The sequence below is a fragment of the Centruroides vittatus genome, unplaced genomic scaffold (assembly GCF_030686945.1).
Source record: "Centruroides vittatus isolate TY-2023 unplaced genomic scaffold, ASM3068694v2 contig_484, whole genome shotgun sequence".
Classification (NCBI taxonomy): Eukaryota; Metazoa; Arthropoda; class Arachnida; order Scorpiones; family Buthidae; genus Centruroides; species Centruroides vittatus.
Window position 1 is genome coordinate 3273966 of NW_027122274.1, and position 20998 is coordinate 3294963.

The 20998-nt window shown below is 30.8% G+C and overlaps 1 protein-coding gene across 2 annotated transcripts in view; it reads left to right on the forward strand.

Annotated features, from left to right (window-relative positions):
* The window catches only part of LOC136977969 (proton-coupled zinc antiporter SLC30A1-like), a 38654-nt gene extending 17764 nt beyond the window's left edge, over positions 1 to 20890 (forward strand). For both annotated transcript variants that reach the window (XM_067273586.1, XM_067273585.1), the window contains exons 3-9: positions 1492 to 1714; positions 5684 to 5851; positions 6789 to 6930; positions 9808 to 9851; positions 18127 to 18209; positions 19920 to 20114; positions 20627 to 20890. In XM_067273586.1, the coding sequence (XP_067129687.1) occupies positions 1492 to 1714; positions 5684 to 5851; positions 6789 to 6930; positions 9808 to 9851; positions 18127 to 18209; positions 19920 to 20114; positions 20627 to 20839 (1068 nt within the window). In that variant the 3' untranslated portion in view covers positions 20840 to 20890. The remainder of the gene's footprint in view (positions 1 to 1491; positions 1715 to 5683; positions 5852 to 6788; positions 6931 to 9807; positions 9852 to 18126; positions 18210 to 19919; positions 20115 to 20626) is intronic.
* Positions 20891 to 20998: the final 108 nt, after the last annotated feature.

The following is a 20998-nucleotide window of genomic DNA, read 5'->3' on the forward strand; positions in this document are numbered from 1 at the left end:
TAGTAAGATTAATAAAGAAAAATTGGCTTAACTAGCTTGGTTAGTTAAACCTAACTATCTCACTTATTTAAGATCAGCAAATTCAATTTAAATGGAAATATGACTTACAAAGAAATATGGAAATATATCTCTATTTGGCTCATTTACTTATTTGTAATTAATTACAGGATCCTAACTGCATTCTAAATTTTTAACCAAGAGCAACTCTCAATACTACACACAATAATGGACAAAATGTTCTATGGCACAATGGAATGTAACACCTATGTCACAGCTTACCAACTGGCAGAAAGAATAAACTGAAGCATCCATTCAATCATGAAGTTCAGTTAGCTGAAAGAGAGTGTGCTTATTATTTCCTTAAAAGTGCAGATAAGGACTAGAGACCATTTTTATCTCTTCGCTTATCTGAAGCTACAAATGTTGCTCGAGCAATGGATTTCAATCGCCTGAACGTTGCAAAATTTTACAATATGCTGCAAGAACTATACGATAACATAAAATTTTGTCCCACAAAAATATTTAACATGAATGGAACTAGAATAAGCAAATTACTAAAAGTAATCTCTGAAAAAGGCAAAAATTGTGTTAACAAAGTCCTATTGACAATGTAAAATACGAAGAACCCTATCAGAAGAATAGATAAAGTATATAAAGAATGGTGCACATGTGGCTGTAAAGAATCAGGAAAATTTGTTGTGATCTTTAATATAAAAATGTAAGATATATTGGCACAATTACATAAGTACTCAGTGTATATCTTTCTTGTGCATACTTTGCCTCACTATTGGGGCAAGAGTATGCATAAGAAAGATAAACACTATTTTTGTGTATGTCTTATATTCTAATTAGATAAATAAAACACCCATAAAAGCTAAACATGTATAGTATTATTTTATATAGTTATAGTTTAAAAATACTGATAATTTGAGTGTGTGTACTTGTATTAATGCAGAATCTAAACTCCACGTACTCTTGCCCCACATTCCTTTGCAAGTTTCATAGTGTAAGATCAAGCGAACTCAGATGGATACCGAATGTTGGATTTGAATTTAGCAGGATGAAATGTTGGTTGCAGACATTCAATTAAAATGATATTAAAATATCTTTGTATCATATTTTATGTAGTGATAGCACATTGTACAGTGATATTCTCTCTTCAAAGATTATGGCTTCCAGGCAATTTAATATTTGCCTGAAATCCGTAATCTGTAATCATCGTACTGATTATATTGATTATAAAAGTAATAAGAATGCAATAATATCATCATTTGCCATAAGTGTACTGTACAATTCTTGGACAATTTAAAAGAATGGCTCAATAAATAATGAAGTACTGTGACTAGTTCATTATCTCTGGAGTATGAGGGGAATGTTTCTAAATCACTAAATGTTTTAGATGCCTTTATGTTTATCTCGAAGTTTTAAAAAATTAATAAAATTGTCTTGATAAAAATTACTTTATTTTTAAAAATGACATTCACTTTACAGATGGCTCCAAGAAGATGGACAAAAAATACGTTTGGATGGGCTCGGGCCGAAATATTGGGTGCTTTAGTCAATGCAGTTTTTCTTCTGGCTTTGTGTTTCTCTATTTTTGTGGAAGCGCTGAAAAGATTTGCCGATCCCGAGCTAATATCTGAACCTGTTCTCATTCTTTACGTCGGTTCCTTTGGTCTTCTGGTCAACTTGGTTGGATTATTGTTATTTCGCGGTAATATTCTTATTTACTATTTTTAATATTAAACGATCTAGTTAGAATTTACAGTGATCTCTCGATTTGCACAAACTATTAATTCTAGAAAATTTTTGCTTTAATCGAATTTGCATAAATGAAGTAACTTAGGCCCATCAATGGCCGAGCTGTCTTCGTCCCCGTACTTGAGTGGACTAGACCCTGAACACTGGAAGTTCGGGTTCGCACCGCGCTCGGACGGGCTGGCAGCGTGGAGTTTTCCGGGTTTTCTCTACGTCAATGACGCCTGAATAGGGGCCAGTTTCCCTTAAAAATTCCTCCCGGAAGGCATACTTTCCCCGCGTGCGCATTGGCTATTCTCTAAGGCCGGCTTTTCGGTCGCCTGGCGACCAACCACAGGTTCTTCGGAGTACAGTGCTTAACAGCCATAAACTCCATATAAAACCACTTCAAGCAAGCAAGAAAGAAAGAAGTAACTTAATACGAGATATATTTTGTTAAATCAAATTTTGATTTTCATTTAATTATAAAACACGTTTAAACTTTAAAAATTTTTATTTTTTGAAAAATATCCTGCGATATATTAAAACAAAAAATACATATAAAAATTTTAGATTACGATTTTGTTTCATTTATAAAAAGTAATTTATTCAAACATTTACAAAAAAAAAAGAAAAGAAAAGAAAAAAGAAAACATTAATCTAAAAAATCACTAAGATAATCTTGATTAGTGAAAGACACTGTTGTTATCCATATTAAAAATTTATTTAGTGTATGCTGTTTGATTATCTTTATTTGTTTTTTTTAATAACTTATAAAATGTATTTGACTATACAAACTTCTTTAAACTGATGCAATTCTTTTAGCATCTAGTCGTATTATTTCCGTGGAGATTATAGCTACTAAAATATTGCAAAAATTTTAAAAAATGTTTTCTGTAGAGAATAAATTGGAAGATATTTCTTCTCCTTTTTTCATATTTATCATCGTTGAATTGTCTTTAATGGTTGAATGGTTGTCGTTGAATGATTCATTTTTGACGTTGAGAATATTAAAATTGTGAAAATTTCAGTATTGCTATAGTTCTTCAACGTTTTACTGTAAACACATTCTGGCTAAAGATTTTCCCAAACAGAATTCATGGATGCGTATTTTATTTATGTTTCTATTGTATCATAAAATGTAATTTCGTCAAAATTTATTCAATATACTTTATTTTGGGCATCGAAGCATTAAAGATTGGTTTAAATATATGTATAAGACTATATTTTCTTCCTCAATTTTTTTAGACTTTATAGAACTTGATAATATCAAGATTAAAAACTGTTAAATATCAATATGATTGCATACTGTTGTGTATGATGCTTTGTTGATATAGTCTACACTTGTCTAAATGATACGTTTAAAAAATATAATAAGCCCAACAGATTTATTCATAGCGTCTTCTATACATGATTTATTGAGTTTATTTGAATTCATATAAATAGAATTAGCGTATGTCGAAAGATCACTGTTCTTTAAAGTTATTTCTCTTATTATATAATAAATGTTTATATTAAAAATATATAATGACTTTTAATATACAATTTAAAATAGTAAAAAGCAATTTGTCAGTTATTTGGTTCAGTTATGGATATTTGTTTATAGTTTTGATTTGTAATATTATATGAAAATGCGATGTTCTTATCTCTTATCTTTTATACATCATTTATTTAATATTTTACATATTTTGAAAATTGCAACATATATTAATAGTTTTAAAACAATGAAAAATAAATTAATGAAAGGAATTTAACAGTGTTTCGATTCTTTTGCATTTCATGATACCAACTGTTAAGCTAGGATCACAAAAACTATTTCCAAAATCTATACTAACTAACACAGAATATGTATATATGTGTCTGTCTGTGGTCGTTTTTCTCAGAGAATAGAGATATTCCGAACGTTTACACCGACTCAGGAACTTGATCACAAAAAACTTTTATTGATTTACAAGCAATATAATAAAAATTTCATTGACCATTAGGCACGATAACAGTTTTTTTTTTTTGTAAAAAATCAAACAACGAGTTGTTTAACTTTTTCAGCTGTCATGAGATTTTATTTAAAAAACAACTTTTATATTATTAATCAATAAAATTTTAAGTGTGACGTCATTACATCATTAATTATTATAAAATAGCAAAAAACTTAATTTTGAGAATAGAAATGAGTTTTATTTTTTTAAAGGTTATAAATGCTAATAGCGAGTAAAATCTACATTAAGTTCGACTCCTCTTGAGATATGACAATGACCCTCACTTCCTCGACCTTTAACCACCAAAATTGAATAGCATCAATGCCTCTTATGCACAAGCTAAGTAAATGCAAAGTAATCTATGCAGTATATTCCGAAAATATTCTTACATTAATAGAAACTTGACCTTCTTCTTACAATAGAATAAAGTTAATTCATTATCCTATTATTGCAGATTCCACACTGACAATCTTTTACTCGCGTCTGTAGCAACAAAATAGTGAAAAAATCCAGCAACGCGTTGCGTAACTTTCCTAACAAAAACGTTAAAATGTATGTGGCACCATCGGTTGAGAGATTTTATTTAAAAACTTTTTGTACTATAATTTATAAAATGCTTGGCAAAAAGCTCAATTTTGAAGGTAAATATGAGTTTTATTTTTTAAAAAAAGAAAAATTGTAAATGCTAATAACGAGTAAAATCGTCATTAAGTCCGATCTCGCTAGAGACATGACACATGACCTCTCTATCTCCCATCCCTTCGACCTTTAACCACTAAAATGTAATAGCATCAATCCTAAACCCAAACCTTCCTGCAAAATTTCAGAAATTTTCGACAAAGCACGGGAGTTATTAAACTTCAAAGTGGATGAACAAGATCCTGCCTTTCCCTTACACACACTAACATCTATATATACAAAAAATATCGGGATTTATTTTTATTTTATTACATTATTATTTTATTTTATTTATTTATTTTTATGTTTTAAGTTTTCAAGTCCAGAAATATAAACGATCGTTATACTTTCCGTCTGATATATAACAGCCGAGAAAATAAAAATATTGGAAGAGTTAAGAATAAACATACTATTTTAAAAATTTACTTTATATATTATACATCGACATTATTAAATTATGTTTTTTAATTGTTTTAATGGACGTTACAAACATTAACATTGATAATAAACTGAGCGCATTAAATAACTTAAAATACGTAAATTATTTTGTTAAAAGGATATTTTAATGATTATAGAAGTATAGTAAGTTATGTATGTTATAATTATGAGTTTTGTAATGTTTATGAAGAAGTATTAATACGTGATAAATTTTAAAAATCTCATTTTCTTTATCTAACTGTTGCAGAAATTTAATTCTTTATCTCTATTATAACAAAATATAGTTTTCTAAGTCTCATTAACTTTTAGGTATGAGTTATTAATTTAATAATGTTATTTTCAAAATGAGATCTGTAAACAACGACTTTATTAAAAACACATAATCATCAAATATTCAGTCATTACATGCTAATATAATAAACCTATTAAATTTCTTTCACTTACTATTAAGTTGCTAGTTGCAAGGACTTCGGAAAAAATCCTGTAAATAGTCGTTTTTTCGATAAATTTTTAAAATTCTTTTTCTAGATTTTCCTTGCTTTTGAATTCACAAATTAAAATGAATACAAATAACCTTCAATAGCGTTGATTTAACAAAAATGTCAAGTGTTATTTGAATTTGGATCAATGGTTTTAAGTGTAAATTCACATATACAATATAGGCTTATATTTTATCTCATTTTTGACATGTTTGAAGATATTTAATAAACTAATAAATTGATTTTAGTTTAGCATCGGTAATTATGAATTCCATCCGACGATTTCATTGTTTCTCGATACACATCGCAAAAATCTTAATTATCTCGATCATAAAAAATAAATAATAAGTTAATGTGCTGTTTTCTTCATTGCAGACCATGGTCATGCTCATAGTGTTAGTAAGAAAGATCAACAAGACTTGCCAGTATATGACGATGTATTAAATGAAGAAATAAAAGTAGAAAGGATGAGATATCGCACTTCTTTAGAAATGACCGAAGTAGAAGTTGAGAAAAAACCTAGTGGAAAGAAAACAGAATTAGGTTCGTATAATATCTAAATTATATTTTCTCCGATTTTTAAAATGCGTCGAAAAACTTAAAATTTAATATGAAATACATTAAAATAAAATCAGTATAAATATCCATTTGTAATTTATTAACTTACATAAAATAAATTACTAACTTTTTTACAATGGATATTTAAATATATCTTATTGTGTTCAAAGCTTCTTGTTCTATTCAATTGTCGTGAGATTTAAGAAGTACAATATCATATTGTTTTCATTTTCCATTTCACTAAAATTTAGCAACTAAAATTATCCAGTTCTTAATGTAACATGGTCAAATATAATATACAGTATGTGTAATAGTCTACTGATTAACGATCAATAGTAAATTTTTTTTTACATATTAGAATAGAATATTACATATTAGAAGTTTGTCTAATATTTCTCACTAAATATGAAAACATTGAAAATTATTCAAAAATGTTAATATATTTTGTAATTTAATACTGTATAAATGCAGTTTATTCTATAATTTATTTTTAGGATTATTTATGAAAATAATGCATATCATAAAATAATGTAGCAGTCAAGCATAAAATACAATACATTAATAAAAATACACTCAGTTTCTTGGCTTCTTTGATATAGGCCTAATCAAATAATTGTTATATTCAGTATTAACATTAATTTTTTTTGATAAATATCATAAGTATATGAAATTTTCTCTTGATATAAGAAATACATAGACTCCCAAATGATATTAAGTTATAAGGTATTTTACGAATTGTCAATTTAGAAAAATATATAATTTTATACTTAATTTATTTGCGCTTGATTGATGTTAAAAATAAATATATTGAAATTTTATGAGAAATTAGTGATTATAATTGAATACATTACAAATAAATAGTTTTTTAAAATTAAATATATCTTGATTTATCACTAAAATATAACATCATTGTTTTTAATAGCTTCAGAAACTCAAATGAATATGTACGGAGTATTTCTTCACATCTTAGCCGATGCTTTGGGTTCTGTTATTGTTATTGTCAGTGCTCTGATCATTTGGTTAACAAACTGGTCATTTCGAGCATACGTTGATCCACTCCTCAGGTAAAAAATATTTAAGTTTTTAATTTAATTTTAATATTCTTGAAATGTATTGTTCTATCAGACAAATAATTATTGTTTATCGGAATAATTCCATATTATAAATTCAATGATTATTTAAAAATTTGTAGTTTATAGAATCTGTTACATTTTACAAATATTTATAAAGTAAAAATTCATTAAAAACGTTAAGTGAATACATTGCATTTGTTATAAATGTTTGAATAAACAATTTCTCTTTACTTTTTGCTTTGTTATTTCATTACATTAATAGATCATATGACTAAACAGCATATATTTTATTAGTCGGCGAAGTTGAAAATTGGGAAATGAATTTTCAACAAGATTTCTGTCAGGAGTTTATCAAAGCAATAGAAAATATGCGATGATAAGAAAAAATAATATTTGTAGTAATAATAATAATTCCATTTCACTTTTATTTCAGCAATATATATTCTGATATATCTCAATTCTAACAGAATCGAATTGCTAAAATAATTGAACTTCAGCTTAAATATACTAAATACTGAAAATGTAAAATGTTTTTGCATTTATCATAAAACACTGGTATCCAAAAGTTAGTCATATCGTCGAACTAATAGTTATACAAAAAGAAACAGTAGAACAGCGGAGATATTTATGTGTAATCGCACATTTACATTAATCAGTATGCATTTGTAAATGACAAATGCAAAAAGTATGCAAATCATGTAGTTACAACGATCTTATACGGTTATAATCGTAGAGTACTGTTCAGAGACTTCTGATGGAACAAAGGTGTCACATGGACGATTTTATGAAATAGAATTATTCGCAGGTTAGAAGCAGGCGAATTGCAGACATATTTCGAGAGCGTTGAATGTGTCACAAAGTAACGTGTTGAATCTTTTGAAAAAGGTTTCAGGCTACAGATGAAATCAAGCATTAACTAGTACAAGGACGTTCAGAAATTAAAATTTTTTTGACAGGATCGTTATGTCATTAACTGCGTATCATCCTAGGAAAATGTTAGGGATTGTATAGAACTGTCCGCAGTGTTAAGAGTAAGTTTCACGATAAACTGTTTATCTGAGGTATATGGTTAATGATCTCTATGACAGAAGTACAGTAATTTGTATTCATTCACTCTTGCGCATAGAAAATCATTATGAATGTTAAGCTGGAGTCAACAACGTCAGTTGATAACGAGTCAATGGAGTAACGTCCTCTTCACAGATGAGTCGAGATTCAGTTTAAAGATTTTGCTTCGACCATTATCTGCGAGCATAGTGGACCGGTTATAACAAGATATTCAAAGCGCAGATAAAGCTTTAAATTTTGTCTGAGATACTATTAATGGTCAAATGTAGGGACGAGACCCGGAACTCTGTGTGAGTTTCAGAAGCACTATGGGCCCAGGCTTCATATTCATGAATGATAATGCAGTGTTACGTGGTATTTACTATAGAGTGGCCAATAAGATCTCCGGACCCGAATCAGATAGAACATGTATGGAATGTTTTAGAGAGATGAATTGCATCATATCAATCGCTACTCAGAAACATTACGGCCTTATGTACTGTTCGAACTTGTGGTCTTCAGCCACGAGCAACAACTTTATAATCAGCATGACATATCAATGTGTTATCAGTGTGAGTCATGTGTGGCTGTAAAAGATATCCATATTTTGTATGAATACACAATATTCCTGTATTATATTGTTTTCGATTTTCAAATAAACACGCAGAGAAATTTTTGCTATTTTGTGGGCACTAGGAGACTCTTTTTCCCATCTCATCATTGTTCAATCAAGCCCACAATTGAGCAGCCGAGTGGAGAGGAACGGAGTCCGACATATCCAGGATGCCAGGTCATAATTTTCTTTCACCACAGCTCAAGATGAAAGAAAATCGTGGACTCTATTAACAAGTAAAGTTATCATAAAGTTCTTGTATTTGCATGTCTTCATTAAAATTTTAAGTTTCCATTCTTTTACGGTCTCTTATATTTACAAATTTATAGAAATACTAACTGTTTCACACCCAATAAGCTTTCGATAGTCCAATCCCAGTGTTTTATATAGTGTGAAATCTGATGATAGATTCTACATCTTTCTTCAGCTAGCGCAGGAGTGACTAGCTGAAAGAGGATATAATTAACGTATACAGGCCAGATCATCCATAAATAATTCTTGTCACTGATCTGAACTCGAATCCGAATCTCCCAAACCAGCAGAAACAAATATTAGCCGCTTCGACCAATCCGGCCAAGAAATTATTTTTCTTTTTGGTATTTGAGCAAAAATAAATTTCTGTTTTAGAGAATATTTTAAATTTATAAATTTATGAAAACTATGCATTTCATTTCATTCCTACATTTATTCATTCCTTTCTGAAACCTTATTTTCATTTTTTACTACAAGTAATTCTGTTTGTGCAGTATTATCAACGTCATTTGAAATTTCTTTTCCTATTTGATTTGATAAAATACTGTAAAAAATTTCATTATTGTAAGTACAGTAATTTTATCCTTTCTTCTTTAGTATTAAGATGAGTCATTTGGAAGGAAAAGGGAATTTGTTTTGAACGCGATTTTCGTGTTTGAAACTGATATATTTACATCAATTGATTTTATATTAAATAATAAGTTCAAAAATTCACATAATGAATTAAAAAGCAATAACATTACAAAAAATAGTTGTTATTATAATTTTTATGATGGTGATAGTTGGTGGAGTTTTTTCTTCTTTCAATTATTAGTCAAATAAACACTCAGGACAAAAATTAATTTAATTACTTTTAGTAAACTTGCATATAAATATTAAAAAATATTGATGTTTAATAAAATTATTTAGAAAAATACCATGAATTATGTATTATATAGAATTTTGTTTTTTTGCAGCGTTATCATTGTTCTCATCATATCGAAATCTACTTGGCCTTTACGTGAGTAGTACTTTTTGGGATAAATTGACATTTTTTAACTTAAAAAGATTATTTATATTCAGTTTAATAAAATTTCAAAATTATGAAATCTATGATTCACATTCATTATAAAAGTATAAAAAATATTGTAATTGTAAAATATATTAATCCAATTAATGCGGCGAAATGGATGAAACAACAGCGAATTGCGACGAGAAAACAAAATCAGCGAGCAATTATTTATTGTGACATCGTCTTAATGCGGGCTGCAATTTTTCATCAGCGTTCTCAATTCTTTTAGTATTGTCTTGCCCCTGTATATCTCACTTTTCCTGTTAACACTGAAGTCATTCCGGTCGTGTACTCAAAGCTCGATTTACACTGAATGAGGAGGACGCGAAAGCGAAGAGTGCAAAGAAAGCAAACGAGGCAAGTGAAGCGAATTTTATTTGCAATTGGTGCCATGAGTTCTAGTTTCGCATTTTTACAGAGATAACGTTTTAAAAATTCGATATATACTGCAGTTGCCACGTTAACTTTTTTTTTTTTTTTTTTTGTCTACTGTGTGGTGTAAGCTTATCGAAATTTAATTATATACCAGTATTACTGAGCTGCAATTTGAAAAAAAATTGTAGACCTATAAATTCTCACTGTCGTCCGTCCGTTGTCCGATTGTCTTTCCTTAATCTCGATAACGGAATTCGAGAGGTGAAATCCGAAACCAAAAACCAGATATGGAAACCTTAGGGGCAGTATGCATCGATTAATTATACATGAACTTCTGATTTCAATTCAAAACTTCCCTCTGAAAGCAGTTAATAGATGACTTGCACGACTATATTGTTAAAGGAAACACTACTAATACTGTACAGGGGCAAGACAATTATTTTGAGGTAGAGAGCATATATTTTAAATGAAATAAATTAAAAATATAATTAAAAATTGTAGTCGGGCACTGTGACGATATCACAATAAATAATCGTTCGTTTCAATATGGATCTTTTTAATTATTTGGTGCCACTTTTTCCTGCTGTGAGTCGAGAACTCTAATTGAGATGAAAACGTTGATTTCGTTAGCTTGGGCTTGCCAATACGTCTTAGCTGTCGTGTACTCCCATTGGCTGACATGAAAATTTTTAACTGGCTTCGCAAGATTACGTACGCTCTCGTTTTTTGGCCATAGCTCTCTTTGCTTTGTTACGTTTCGCGTCCTTGGCGTCCAGTGTAAATCACGCTTAACTCGGTTCAGAAGAAAATTTTTGAATTGAAATAACGTGACTTCCGGCCCAAAGCGGAAGTTCTTATATAGTTAATCGGGGCTTCTTGCCCCTAAATTTTCCATATCTGGTCTCGACTTTCATCGGACGACAGTAGGAATTTATAGATCTACAATTTTTTTTTCTAAATTGCAGCTCAATAAACTAAGATAAGATACACTTACAAGTTAAAAAACTTACAAACATTTCAAAAGAAACAATACATTAAAAACGTGTTTACATCTTATCCTTTCTGCACATCTTATAAAACGTTTATAACATTTTACATATTGAGGCGGATGAGAAATCTCTAAAGAAAAGTCGACTCCGCCGTGAGACTTATTTAATTATGTAACTACATTTTTAATATACAGTCAAACCTGTTTTTATGCGGTGGATAGGGACCGCATAAAAAAAAATCGCACGAAACTTCACGAGTGGCTATGAAAATTAGTTTTCGCAACACAATTAAAAAAATATTTTTTATGCGGTTAATAGGGACCGCATAAAAAAAGTCTCACATAGAAAATAACTCAAAACCGTACGAAATAGAATTTATTGACAACAGATGTCAGCACTTGACTGCATCGTCTCGTCTATCGTCTGTTTTACATATTTTTGTCCAGGTGGTGTTTTGTTGACTTAAAAAATAAATTATTTCATTTTTCGCATATTCATGCAATAATATTACTATAATAAGTTCATTTATGCTGTAATAAGTTTATTTAGCTATAATAAGTCAACGTGAGACATGACAAATCGCACGAGACTAGTCGCCAACTATACCGCACAAATAAAAAATCGCACAAAAAAAGACCGCATAAAAACAGGTTTGACTGTATTGTCACTTTTAAAATTTTTTAAAAAATTCTTAGCGTATACTTATTGTCCTGACAATTTTATCTAAGATAATCAAGTACAGTAGAGCGTCGAAAATTGGCGTCAATTGGGGACTGGGGTTGTTCCAATTAGTCATTTGTTCCAATTTCCGACTTTGTACGAAAAAATATATTAACCTGTCCGATGTTCAAATTTTTCTTCGTTGCGTGTCGCTTCCTGTTGAATTTTTCTCCGTTGTGTGTCGCTTCGCGTTGAATTTTCGTCGATTTTTAGCCTAACGAAAATTTTTATAATAATAATCGAGGCTATCGTATCGTTAAAAATTATTTCTGCATTTTGTACAAACAAAATAAATATATTGAAGAATATAAAAAACATGAAAATTATACTTTAGAAGTAAATCTAGTATCAAAAACGCACGACACAGTCCGACTGAAAATCGTTCCAATTTCCGGTTATTTCAATTACCGGCGTTCCAATTAACGACGCTCTACTGTAATTTCAATTTTAAACAATATACAGTAATACCCCGAACTTACGCGATAGGTAGGACCGAGCGATAACCGCGTAAGTCGAATTCGCGTAAGTCGGGGTATAATTTCGCATATAAATACATACAAATTATTTTTAATTGGGGCCGAAGACTAAAGAAAACAATAATTTAAAAAAAAATGTTTAATAAAATCTTAGATAATACATATGTATAACAAATTATATTATTAAAATCGTAAACCGAAGTTATTTTGATGTAAAAGACTTTATAAAATCGAACAAATTCGTCTAACGGCTGAAAGATTTTTTTCTCTCGCAAAATTTCCTCGTAGCATGTTAATAATTTTTTTATTTCTCGTTTTGTAGAAGAAATGCGCTCTTCGTTAGAGTCTATTTTCTAAAATTTGTAACCCCTTTTCAATTGAACTCAGGCCTTCTGTCAAGTTTTCACAGCTTCGAGAATTTTTTCTTTACCTTTTATAATTGTTCTGACCGTCGATTCCGGTAGATCAAACTTTTTTGCCAATTTATAAATTTTCATTTTTGTATCGAAGTCTTTCATAATGTTAACTTTACGTTCCAAAGATAAAGTTTTTCTTTTCTTGTTTGATGCAGAAGAATCAGTTCTACTTCGTTTGGATGACATAGTAGAGTCTCTCAAGTCTCCGTAGATATAACAAACACAGAAATAAATAACACAAAATAAATTGTAGCTATGCATCGATTCCGCGCGACATGTCCGAACATGCAAGCTGAACGATAGTGTGGGGAGAGTGAGTAATCAAGAGTTGCGTGGCGTTCAAACAAAAGACGAATCGACGAGATTTGAAAATCGTGTAAAGGTGCGACTATGCAGACGCGAATTTAGAGCGAGCGAGAGGTTGCGAGCGATTTCGTTTTCGCAAAGGAAAACCATGCACAAGCGAGAAGCGAGAAATAACGCTGGCGAGAGCGAATTTCTGGTTCTCGCACATATCTGACAGGTTTTGATATTTATCGCGTCTCGCCTCTTCTTGCTACAATTCTCGCTCGCTCGGAAAATTCGCTCGCTCGCGTCTGCATAGTCGCACCCTAACTCCGGGTTCGCGTAAGTCGGGGTAGCGTAAGTCGAGGTATTACTGTATACTAATTAACTTAATAGTGTATCTTTCTATGAAATCAAATATCTAAAATTTCTTTGGCTTTATTTCCAAACAAAACAAAAGCAATAAAAAATCCCAACTACAGTATATCTTAATCTTCGAGAAACTTCCCGGTAAACAGTCAATATTAATATCGTTTTTAATTGCTAAAAATATCACTATAATATAAAAATGATTTAAAATATTTCTAAAGCGTTAAATTTTATCTAACGCTTTAGAATAAATCATTTTTATATTATAGTGAGATTTGTGATGACTATATTTAGTTTAATTTAAAACTTTTAAAAAATTTACAAAATAAAATTTTAAAAATCATATTGCACCTGTCATGAAAAAAATGACGAAAAGAAGGATTGCCTATTGAATTGTTAGATTTATTAACTGAAGACATATTATATCTTTATATCTTTACTTACAGCTATTATATATGTATTACAGATGTCAGCATATACAGGATTGACCCATATTTATTTTATTTATTTTAATATCCAAACAAGAAACATTATAGCACAATTAACCGATCAAATTTTAGGAATTTGTTACTTCCATAACAAATAAATAGTTAGGAATAAACAAATAATAAATAACTTTAAGCAAATTAAAAAGGATATTATCATTAAATGTAATTCATTAAATCAGATAATTAAATCAATTATTTTATCATTAAATTAATTTATTGTTCAATTCTTTTTTTACTTTTATGTTTTCACGTATTTATCATGGAAAATCTAATAACTCCAGTCTACTTGAATTTATTTAGTTACCTGTTATATGAAAATATATGTATTTGATATAGCCTATATTTGATAACAGAATATACAATTATATTTTACTGTATATCAGATAAAATTGTTTCTGTTTAGCAAAGAAAACATTATTATTAATGAAATGCAAATGGTTTCCAAATTTATCGTTAATATCAATAAAAATAGATTTATAATAGAATACAATAAACAAGATCTGTTATCTATAAATCTGTATGTGATAGATTTATTAATTTTAAAATGAATTATTTAACTGTCCATAAGTTTCCAGAGAAGGTTCATGTACTTTCTCGTACTGTTCCGCCATTAAGATACTGCAAGAACTGTAGAATTGAGAATATAATTGATTTTGAAATTACTAATAAAAATTTGTTCATGAGCCCAGTTTGTTAGCAATTGTAAGAGTTTTTATATTTTAAATTATAAAGAGAGTAATTTCAATCGCTTTTACACAAGTTTAAATTTTTTCTAACGTAAAGGAAAAAAAGCGTGTTACATGCATCACGGAAATATCTTTTAAAAGTGATAAAAATTTAAAATAAAATTAAGTAAACTTAAATTTTATTTTCTAAGTTTTTTAACTTTTTGTTTCTAGAAAATAATTGGTAAAATTGGCTTATGTAATTTTAATAAGCCATTGTTATTATCTATCAGGAAATTGTGAGATCCCGGGGGAGGGAAGAAGAAGTCTTATCTCCCTTTTCGGTGACGGGTCGCGGATCCGCTCACTTGTCTAGAATGGCTGTTACGTTGATAGCGCGTTACGCGTTACGCGAGTGGAGTAGAAGGAAGGATGGGGTCGACGATAAGGCGAAGCCGACAGTCAAGAAAGACACCATTTTATAACAAAACAAGATTTATTAAAATCGAAACGAATAACTACACTTCTACCCTTATATACGCGAAAGGGGTATCGAGAGAGATAGAGTTTACAAATATTCGTTCATACCTCTACGAATTCCGTAATAGACGGAGCCGGTGAATGTCCGTTATCCGTTATCTGGACGATGGCACTTACTTGTTAGAACCTTGGAAACTCGTAGACTGGACAATGGCACTTAAAAACTTAGAAACTTTCGGGTTCGGTCGACGGCGCAATGCACTTCGTAATGGAGAGACGGTCGGAGAGCCCCTGGGGGGAAGAAAGCGTCTTTTATAGATTCTTGATGAGAAAATCGGTCACGGGATCGACAGTGGAAAATAATTAGGGCCATAGGTGTTCCCGGGATTCAAAACAAAATGACGAATTCGGACGCTAACTGTAAATTATCGTGCAAGTCGAGCTACATGTTGCGAGGGAACAATGGCTTATTGACAGTTAGGGGACGATTGTTGACAGTCAAGGGTCAACATTTTCCCGGTTACGGAATGTTGTTGATTAAGTCGTTGTATAACAGGAGTGAAATAATTTAGAAATTTAGGTTCTTAACTTCCAGATTTCACAAAATGTTTATATCGCCGTTTAATTCATAAAGTAGTCAAAAATATTCACAGAATAGAATTAAGTCTAATGCAAAATTTTCGGATTGTTGCACAGTTTCTTCTAGAAACTTCTATTTTCTAATTTATTTTTAGATAAACAGCCGTTTTCACCAATTAGTATTATAAAATCGTGGAATAATGATGAGAGAATGGACACCTTTGGAATATCCAGCTATATATGAATATCTTATTAAAAGTAAAACTTATGATTATCAAGAAATGCTTAATTATAGGAGTCTTCGCTCATAATTATTTTTTAAGTGGTAAAGTAGATGAAATTTTAATTAATAAATTGTCATAAAACATTTATCCTTAAGACGAATGTAGAGCCATCGCAAATCTTATCGGCAAGTAATCATTCGGTAAGACTTGTGTCTGATGAGGACAAAGCTATTTATCTAGCTGGGTGTACTGTACAGTACATGCATGGTTGGTTACCCATTCTCTTCTTAAATTTTCATCACGTGGAAATGAATGTAACTGGCACGGTTGAATACATGGTAAGTTTGCAGATGTGAATGACGCTGTTTTTTTTTTTTTTTTTTTTTTTTTATTAACTCTTTCCGCCCTGTGGGCACTAAGAGGGCCTTTTTTGCAAGCCATTATGGGTTCGGCCAGGCCCACAATGGGCCGACCGGGTGGTGAGGGACGGGGCCCGACATATCCAGACGGACCACCCCCCGAAAAATTCCTGGGGATTTTTCGACCCGTCGGGATTCGAACCCGGGTCCCCCAGAGCGGTAGGCTGCCACCTTGACCGCTCGGCCATCCGGCCTCTGAATGACGCTGTTGGGGCCACAGGGCTGTAGACCATGTTCATAGAAGAAAAAGTTAAAGGAACCATACCTCTAGATGTGACCCTTCGCGAGATATAGTCCCCGAAATTAGCCTAAAGCCTACTTCCAGGCGCTATAGGGAGTCACGCACTAAGCCTATCGCGTGTTTAACATTAACGGTCAGTATAACACGGTGATTAGACATATTTATCGGAAAAAAAATAAAGTCCGACACCCAACCCGTTGCGCGATATTCGCCTCCAAATGTGGAACCCAACGGAGGCAGTTCGGGTCGTCGTCATGCTTGCAAATTGTTATAGGCATGGCGATCAGTGCCTATAACAAATACCGTATTTTACGGACTATAAGACGCACCTTAATTTTTAAGCAATTTAAAAAAAAAAAAAAAAAAAAAAAAAAACCTATAAGACGCACCTGAATTTTGGAGGCAATTTTTCGAAGAAAAAAGTGCGTCTTGTAGTCCGTAAGATACGGTAAATGCATTAACTTCTACTGACTGAAAACAGTTTTTCCGTGTACCAGAATTACTGCCTATTCTCCATGCTCAGCATGAAGTCGTGAGCTTCGGAGCTAGCTGTCGCTTGCACCTCAGCGCCTAGGTGGAAGCCAGCCCCAACACCCCCTAAAACTATAAAACATCAAGTACTCTACTAACAGTCAAGTAATTTTTTTTTTTTTTTTTTTTTTTTTTTTTTTTTTTTTTTTTTTTTTTTTTGCTCTTATGGACAAACTCTACAGCTCTGTTAATGTCTCAGCGTCATTCACAACTGCAAATTCACATTCACATCTCGATATATCATGTTTTCGTGTACATCGCATGCAGCTTTAAACCACTTATAAAGAACTCTCTGGCTATTATGGCAGCCAAACACTGTATGACATCTACCTGAACTGGTATTATAAGGCATGTCGCCAATGAAAAACTAAAAATTATAGACCTACGCTAACAACTAGCAGTATCTTGTCTTGTCATCACGTTGGGCGAGATACGCTAGGCTACGATGCACTCTAGTAGAGTGTGACGGAATTGTTATGTACCGTGGTTAGTAGTTATATATTTATTTTTATATTCGTTGGTATGCGGGTAATAATGCCTTCCGGGAGGTATTTTTAATGCCCCTTATTCAGGCGTTACGGACGTGGAGAAAACTACACGTGGCCAGCCGTCCGTGCGAGGCGCGAACTCACGACCGAACTCCCAGTATTCAGGGAACGGAACCGCTTGGCCACTGGTGGGCCTGCAGTATCTTAATGGCTACCAAGACATATTCCCTGGAAACTAGTGGATATTATATTTGTTTTTTTTTTTTAAATTTTGATTTGAATCAATTCATAGAATTGTAATCCTTATTAATTCTATCTTATTTAATGTCTAGTATATTTTTGTGTTGCTTTTCATAAAATTCGACTAAAATTTTTATAAAATTATGAATAATAATTAAAACATACTGAATAATTGAAAAATAAAGATTTATTAAATTGTTAATTAAAAATTCATCAACATATATTTCCTTTACTTGCAGTTAAGCAATCATCATTAATTATGCTCCAGACAGTACCTACTCATATAGAAATGGAAGTATTAGAAAACAAGTTGACTAAAGAGGTAAGATTTCGATTTATATTTTAATTTTATTTGTATAATTTAAAATATATAAGTTTATATATATGTTTATCAAGCAAACCATATTTTTTTTTAATTATTAGAATTCAATAAATTATTTTTGATTTATTTTTATTATATTCAAATATTTAGTATTAATATGCTCGCGGTAAAAGTGTGGACGGATTAAATCATGTTTAACAATTATATTTTTATTTATACGTTTGATAATTTCTAGTTATGTCTTTTGAATGAATTTGTTAGCTTTAATTTTAGTTTTACTTCTTTGTGATTTTTATTACCTTGTCAAACATTAAATTACAATTTCGGTTGATTCCATTACTGATAAATCGGACTCCTGTTTATAAAGTTATAAATTACTCTAACACATGTACGGTACAGTACATGATATCATCAAAGAAAGGACTCTCGCTAAAACAGGAACAATTATTCGATTGTCGCGCGCGCCAAGTGACGTGACATACGAGTTGCATCGCGTCAAGCAACATAATTCTTTTTACTCTCCCGGCTCTTTTATATTATAACAGAGGCCAAAGTAAAGCGATCGGTCAAAAAATGACCTCCCCAGATTTTTACATTTTTGGACTCAGAAAACCTCGATATGTCGAAAAATGCAAAAAAAAAAAAAAAAAAATCGGATTTTTTCCTGTGCGTATGGATGTCATTGTGGGGGAGGGGACACGATTTTGTTCACCCTCTTTGAAGCTTAATTTCTCCTATGCTTATTTTCTTAAACACAGTAGCAATTGAACTTCATAACCAGTATGTTAAACGTACTGGTTATGAAGTTCAATATCGTGGCCCCAGTTTGTCCAAGTTTCGGTAATATCCCCTCTCTTCGGATGTCGAACAAAATTCAACCCCCCTCAAAATCTTTATCAATTTGCGAATAATATAATGTATAAACTATGTAAAATTTAATGAAATAAAACGGACGTTCATTGAAGTTCAACCTGGCCTCCCCTTGTCCGACTTTGTCTCACTTATCATAATGCAATGTTTGATCTGCTTATTGCTTTTTGCCAGCGATTTTGCTCTCTGTGGAACCAAGTTTAACAACTGAAATTCAATTGTTTAGTATTAATGATTTACACAACATAGATATATACATCTATGCATTTATTAAATTTGTATTAAGGCATCATAAATTAGTTTTAAGAAAACAGCTTTTTCACAGTTTGAACAGTCTGCATAGACAATAAAATGCTTTGCTAGATTGACTGTCTATTAAGGTAAGGCTCCAACATATTAAAGATATATAGTAAGCCAGAGTTTTAGAAGTTGCTCAGGCCATGGTTCAAAATTTTACTGCAGTCTTCCTTCCAATTCACATCAAAAGTTGTTTTGATCATCTATTGTTTTGATTATGAGTCGGGTTTTTGCTTGACACGTCATTACTAGCACATACAATTTTGCTCATTACATGTGGACCTGATACACAGTGGAGTTGGAAGAGAGATAGCCAGACTTTGTACTATTCACAATAAATTTTGGGATCAGATTTGAATTTGGATTCTCCATTTCAATAGGCTGACATCTAATTGCAATCTGACCAACCCAATGTTTCATAAAGGAAGCTCTAGGAAATAATGAACAAATCTTTGTTAATGTTGCTGATATAAATTAGGATTTCAAATTCTAATGTACAATATATTAGAATTATTTAAGTAAACAAACTGATTTTCATTTTAGATAGAAGAAATTCTTGCTGTACATGAATTCCATTTGTGGCAGTTGGCAGGAGAGAAGATTGTAGCTTCCTTGCATATTGTGTGCCATGATTTAGACGATTACCAGAAAATTGCCGGTAAAATAAAGGAATTTTTTCATAGAGAAGGCATACATTCCATCACTATTCAGCCTGAATTTGTCAATATTGGGCAAGATGTAAGTTTTAATTGAAATAAATTGTTAATTATATTATTATTTTGTATATTATAAATTCAATAATGGTGGATTAGCTGAAAAAACAAAATTTAAATTTCACTCTCCATTTATTTAAAATGATATATTATTATTTAAAATTTTGATTGGAACAATGATTTAATAATATTAATTACAGAAACAAAATCAAATATTACTAATAGTTTTACTAATAACAATAATAATTATTACTACCTGATAAATTATATTCTATAAAATCATTTTTTATTGAATTATATTTGTTCAGATTAATGTTTTGATCAATTAATAAACTAAATTAATATTAAAAATTAATTTGTGATGATAATAAACTTAATACTAATAAATTATGAATTAATCATCTGGCAATTAAAGTGTTCTGTTACAAAACTGTTTTTGTATTTTTTCATATCTTAATTATTTATTTTTCCAAAATATTTATTTTATAAAAACAATAATTTATCAGTATTTACTAAAACAATTTTCCAAATATATAGGATATTATAGAAGAATGTGTTTATCCATGTCCTGAACCTAATAGATGTCTTCCACAGACCTGTTGTGGCAATTATAAAGATGCCACTGTCCAGTGTAATGTTAATGGTGATGTCACCAATCGTAGTCGAAATGGAAATGGTACCAATTGCAGAAATAGTGTGAATTCTGTTTCTGTAGAATCAGGAGAGGTCAATCGGAATTTCACTGCTTAAATATCATTTATATCATGTATATCTTACCATAATAAATATATTTTTCAGTTATTCTTGCTTTATTCTTTTACTTAATTGTATCTTTTCCTATCGTCTAAATATCTTTATTCCTTCATATTATAATCTTAAAAATCATATAGATAAAAACAAGATTCTTAA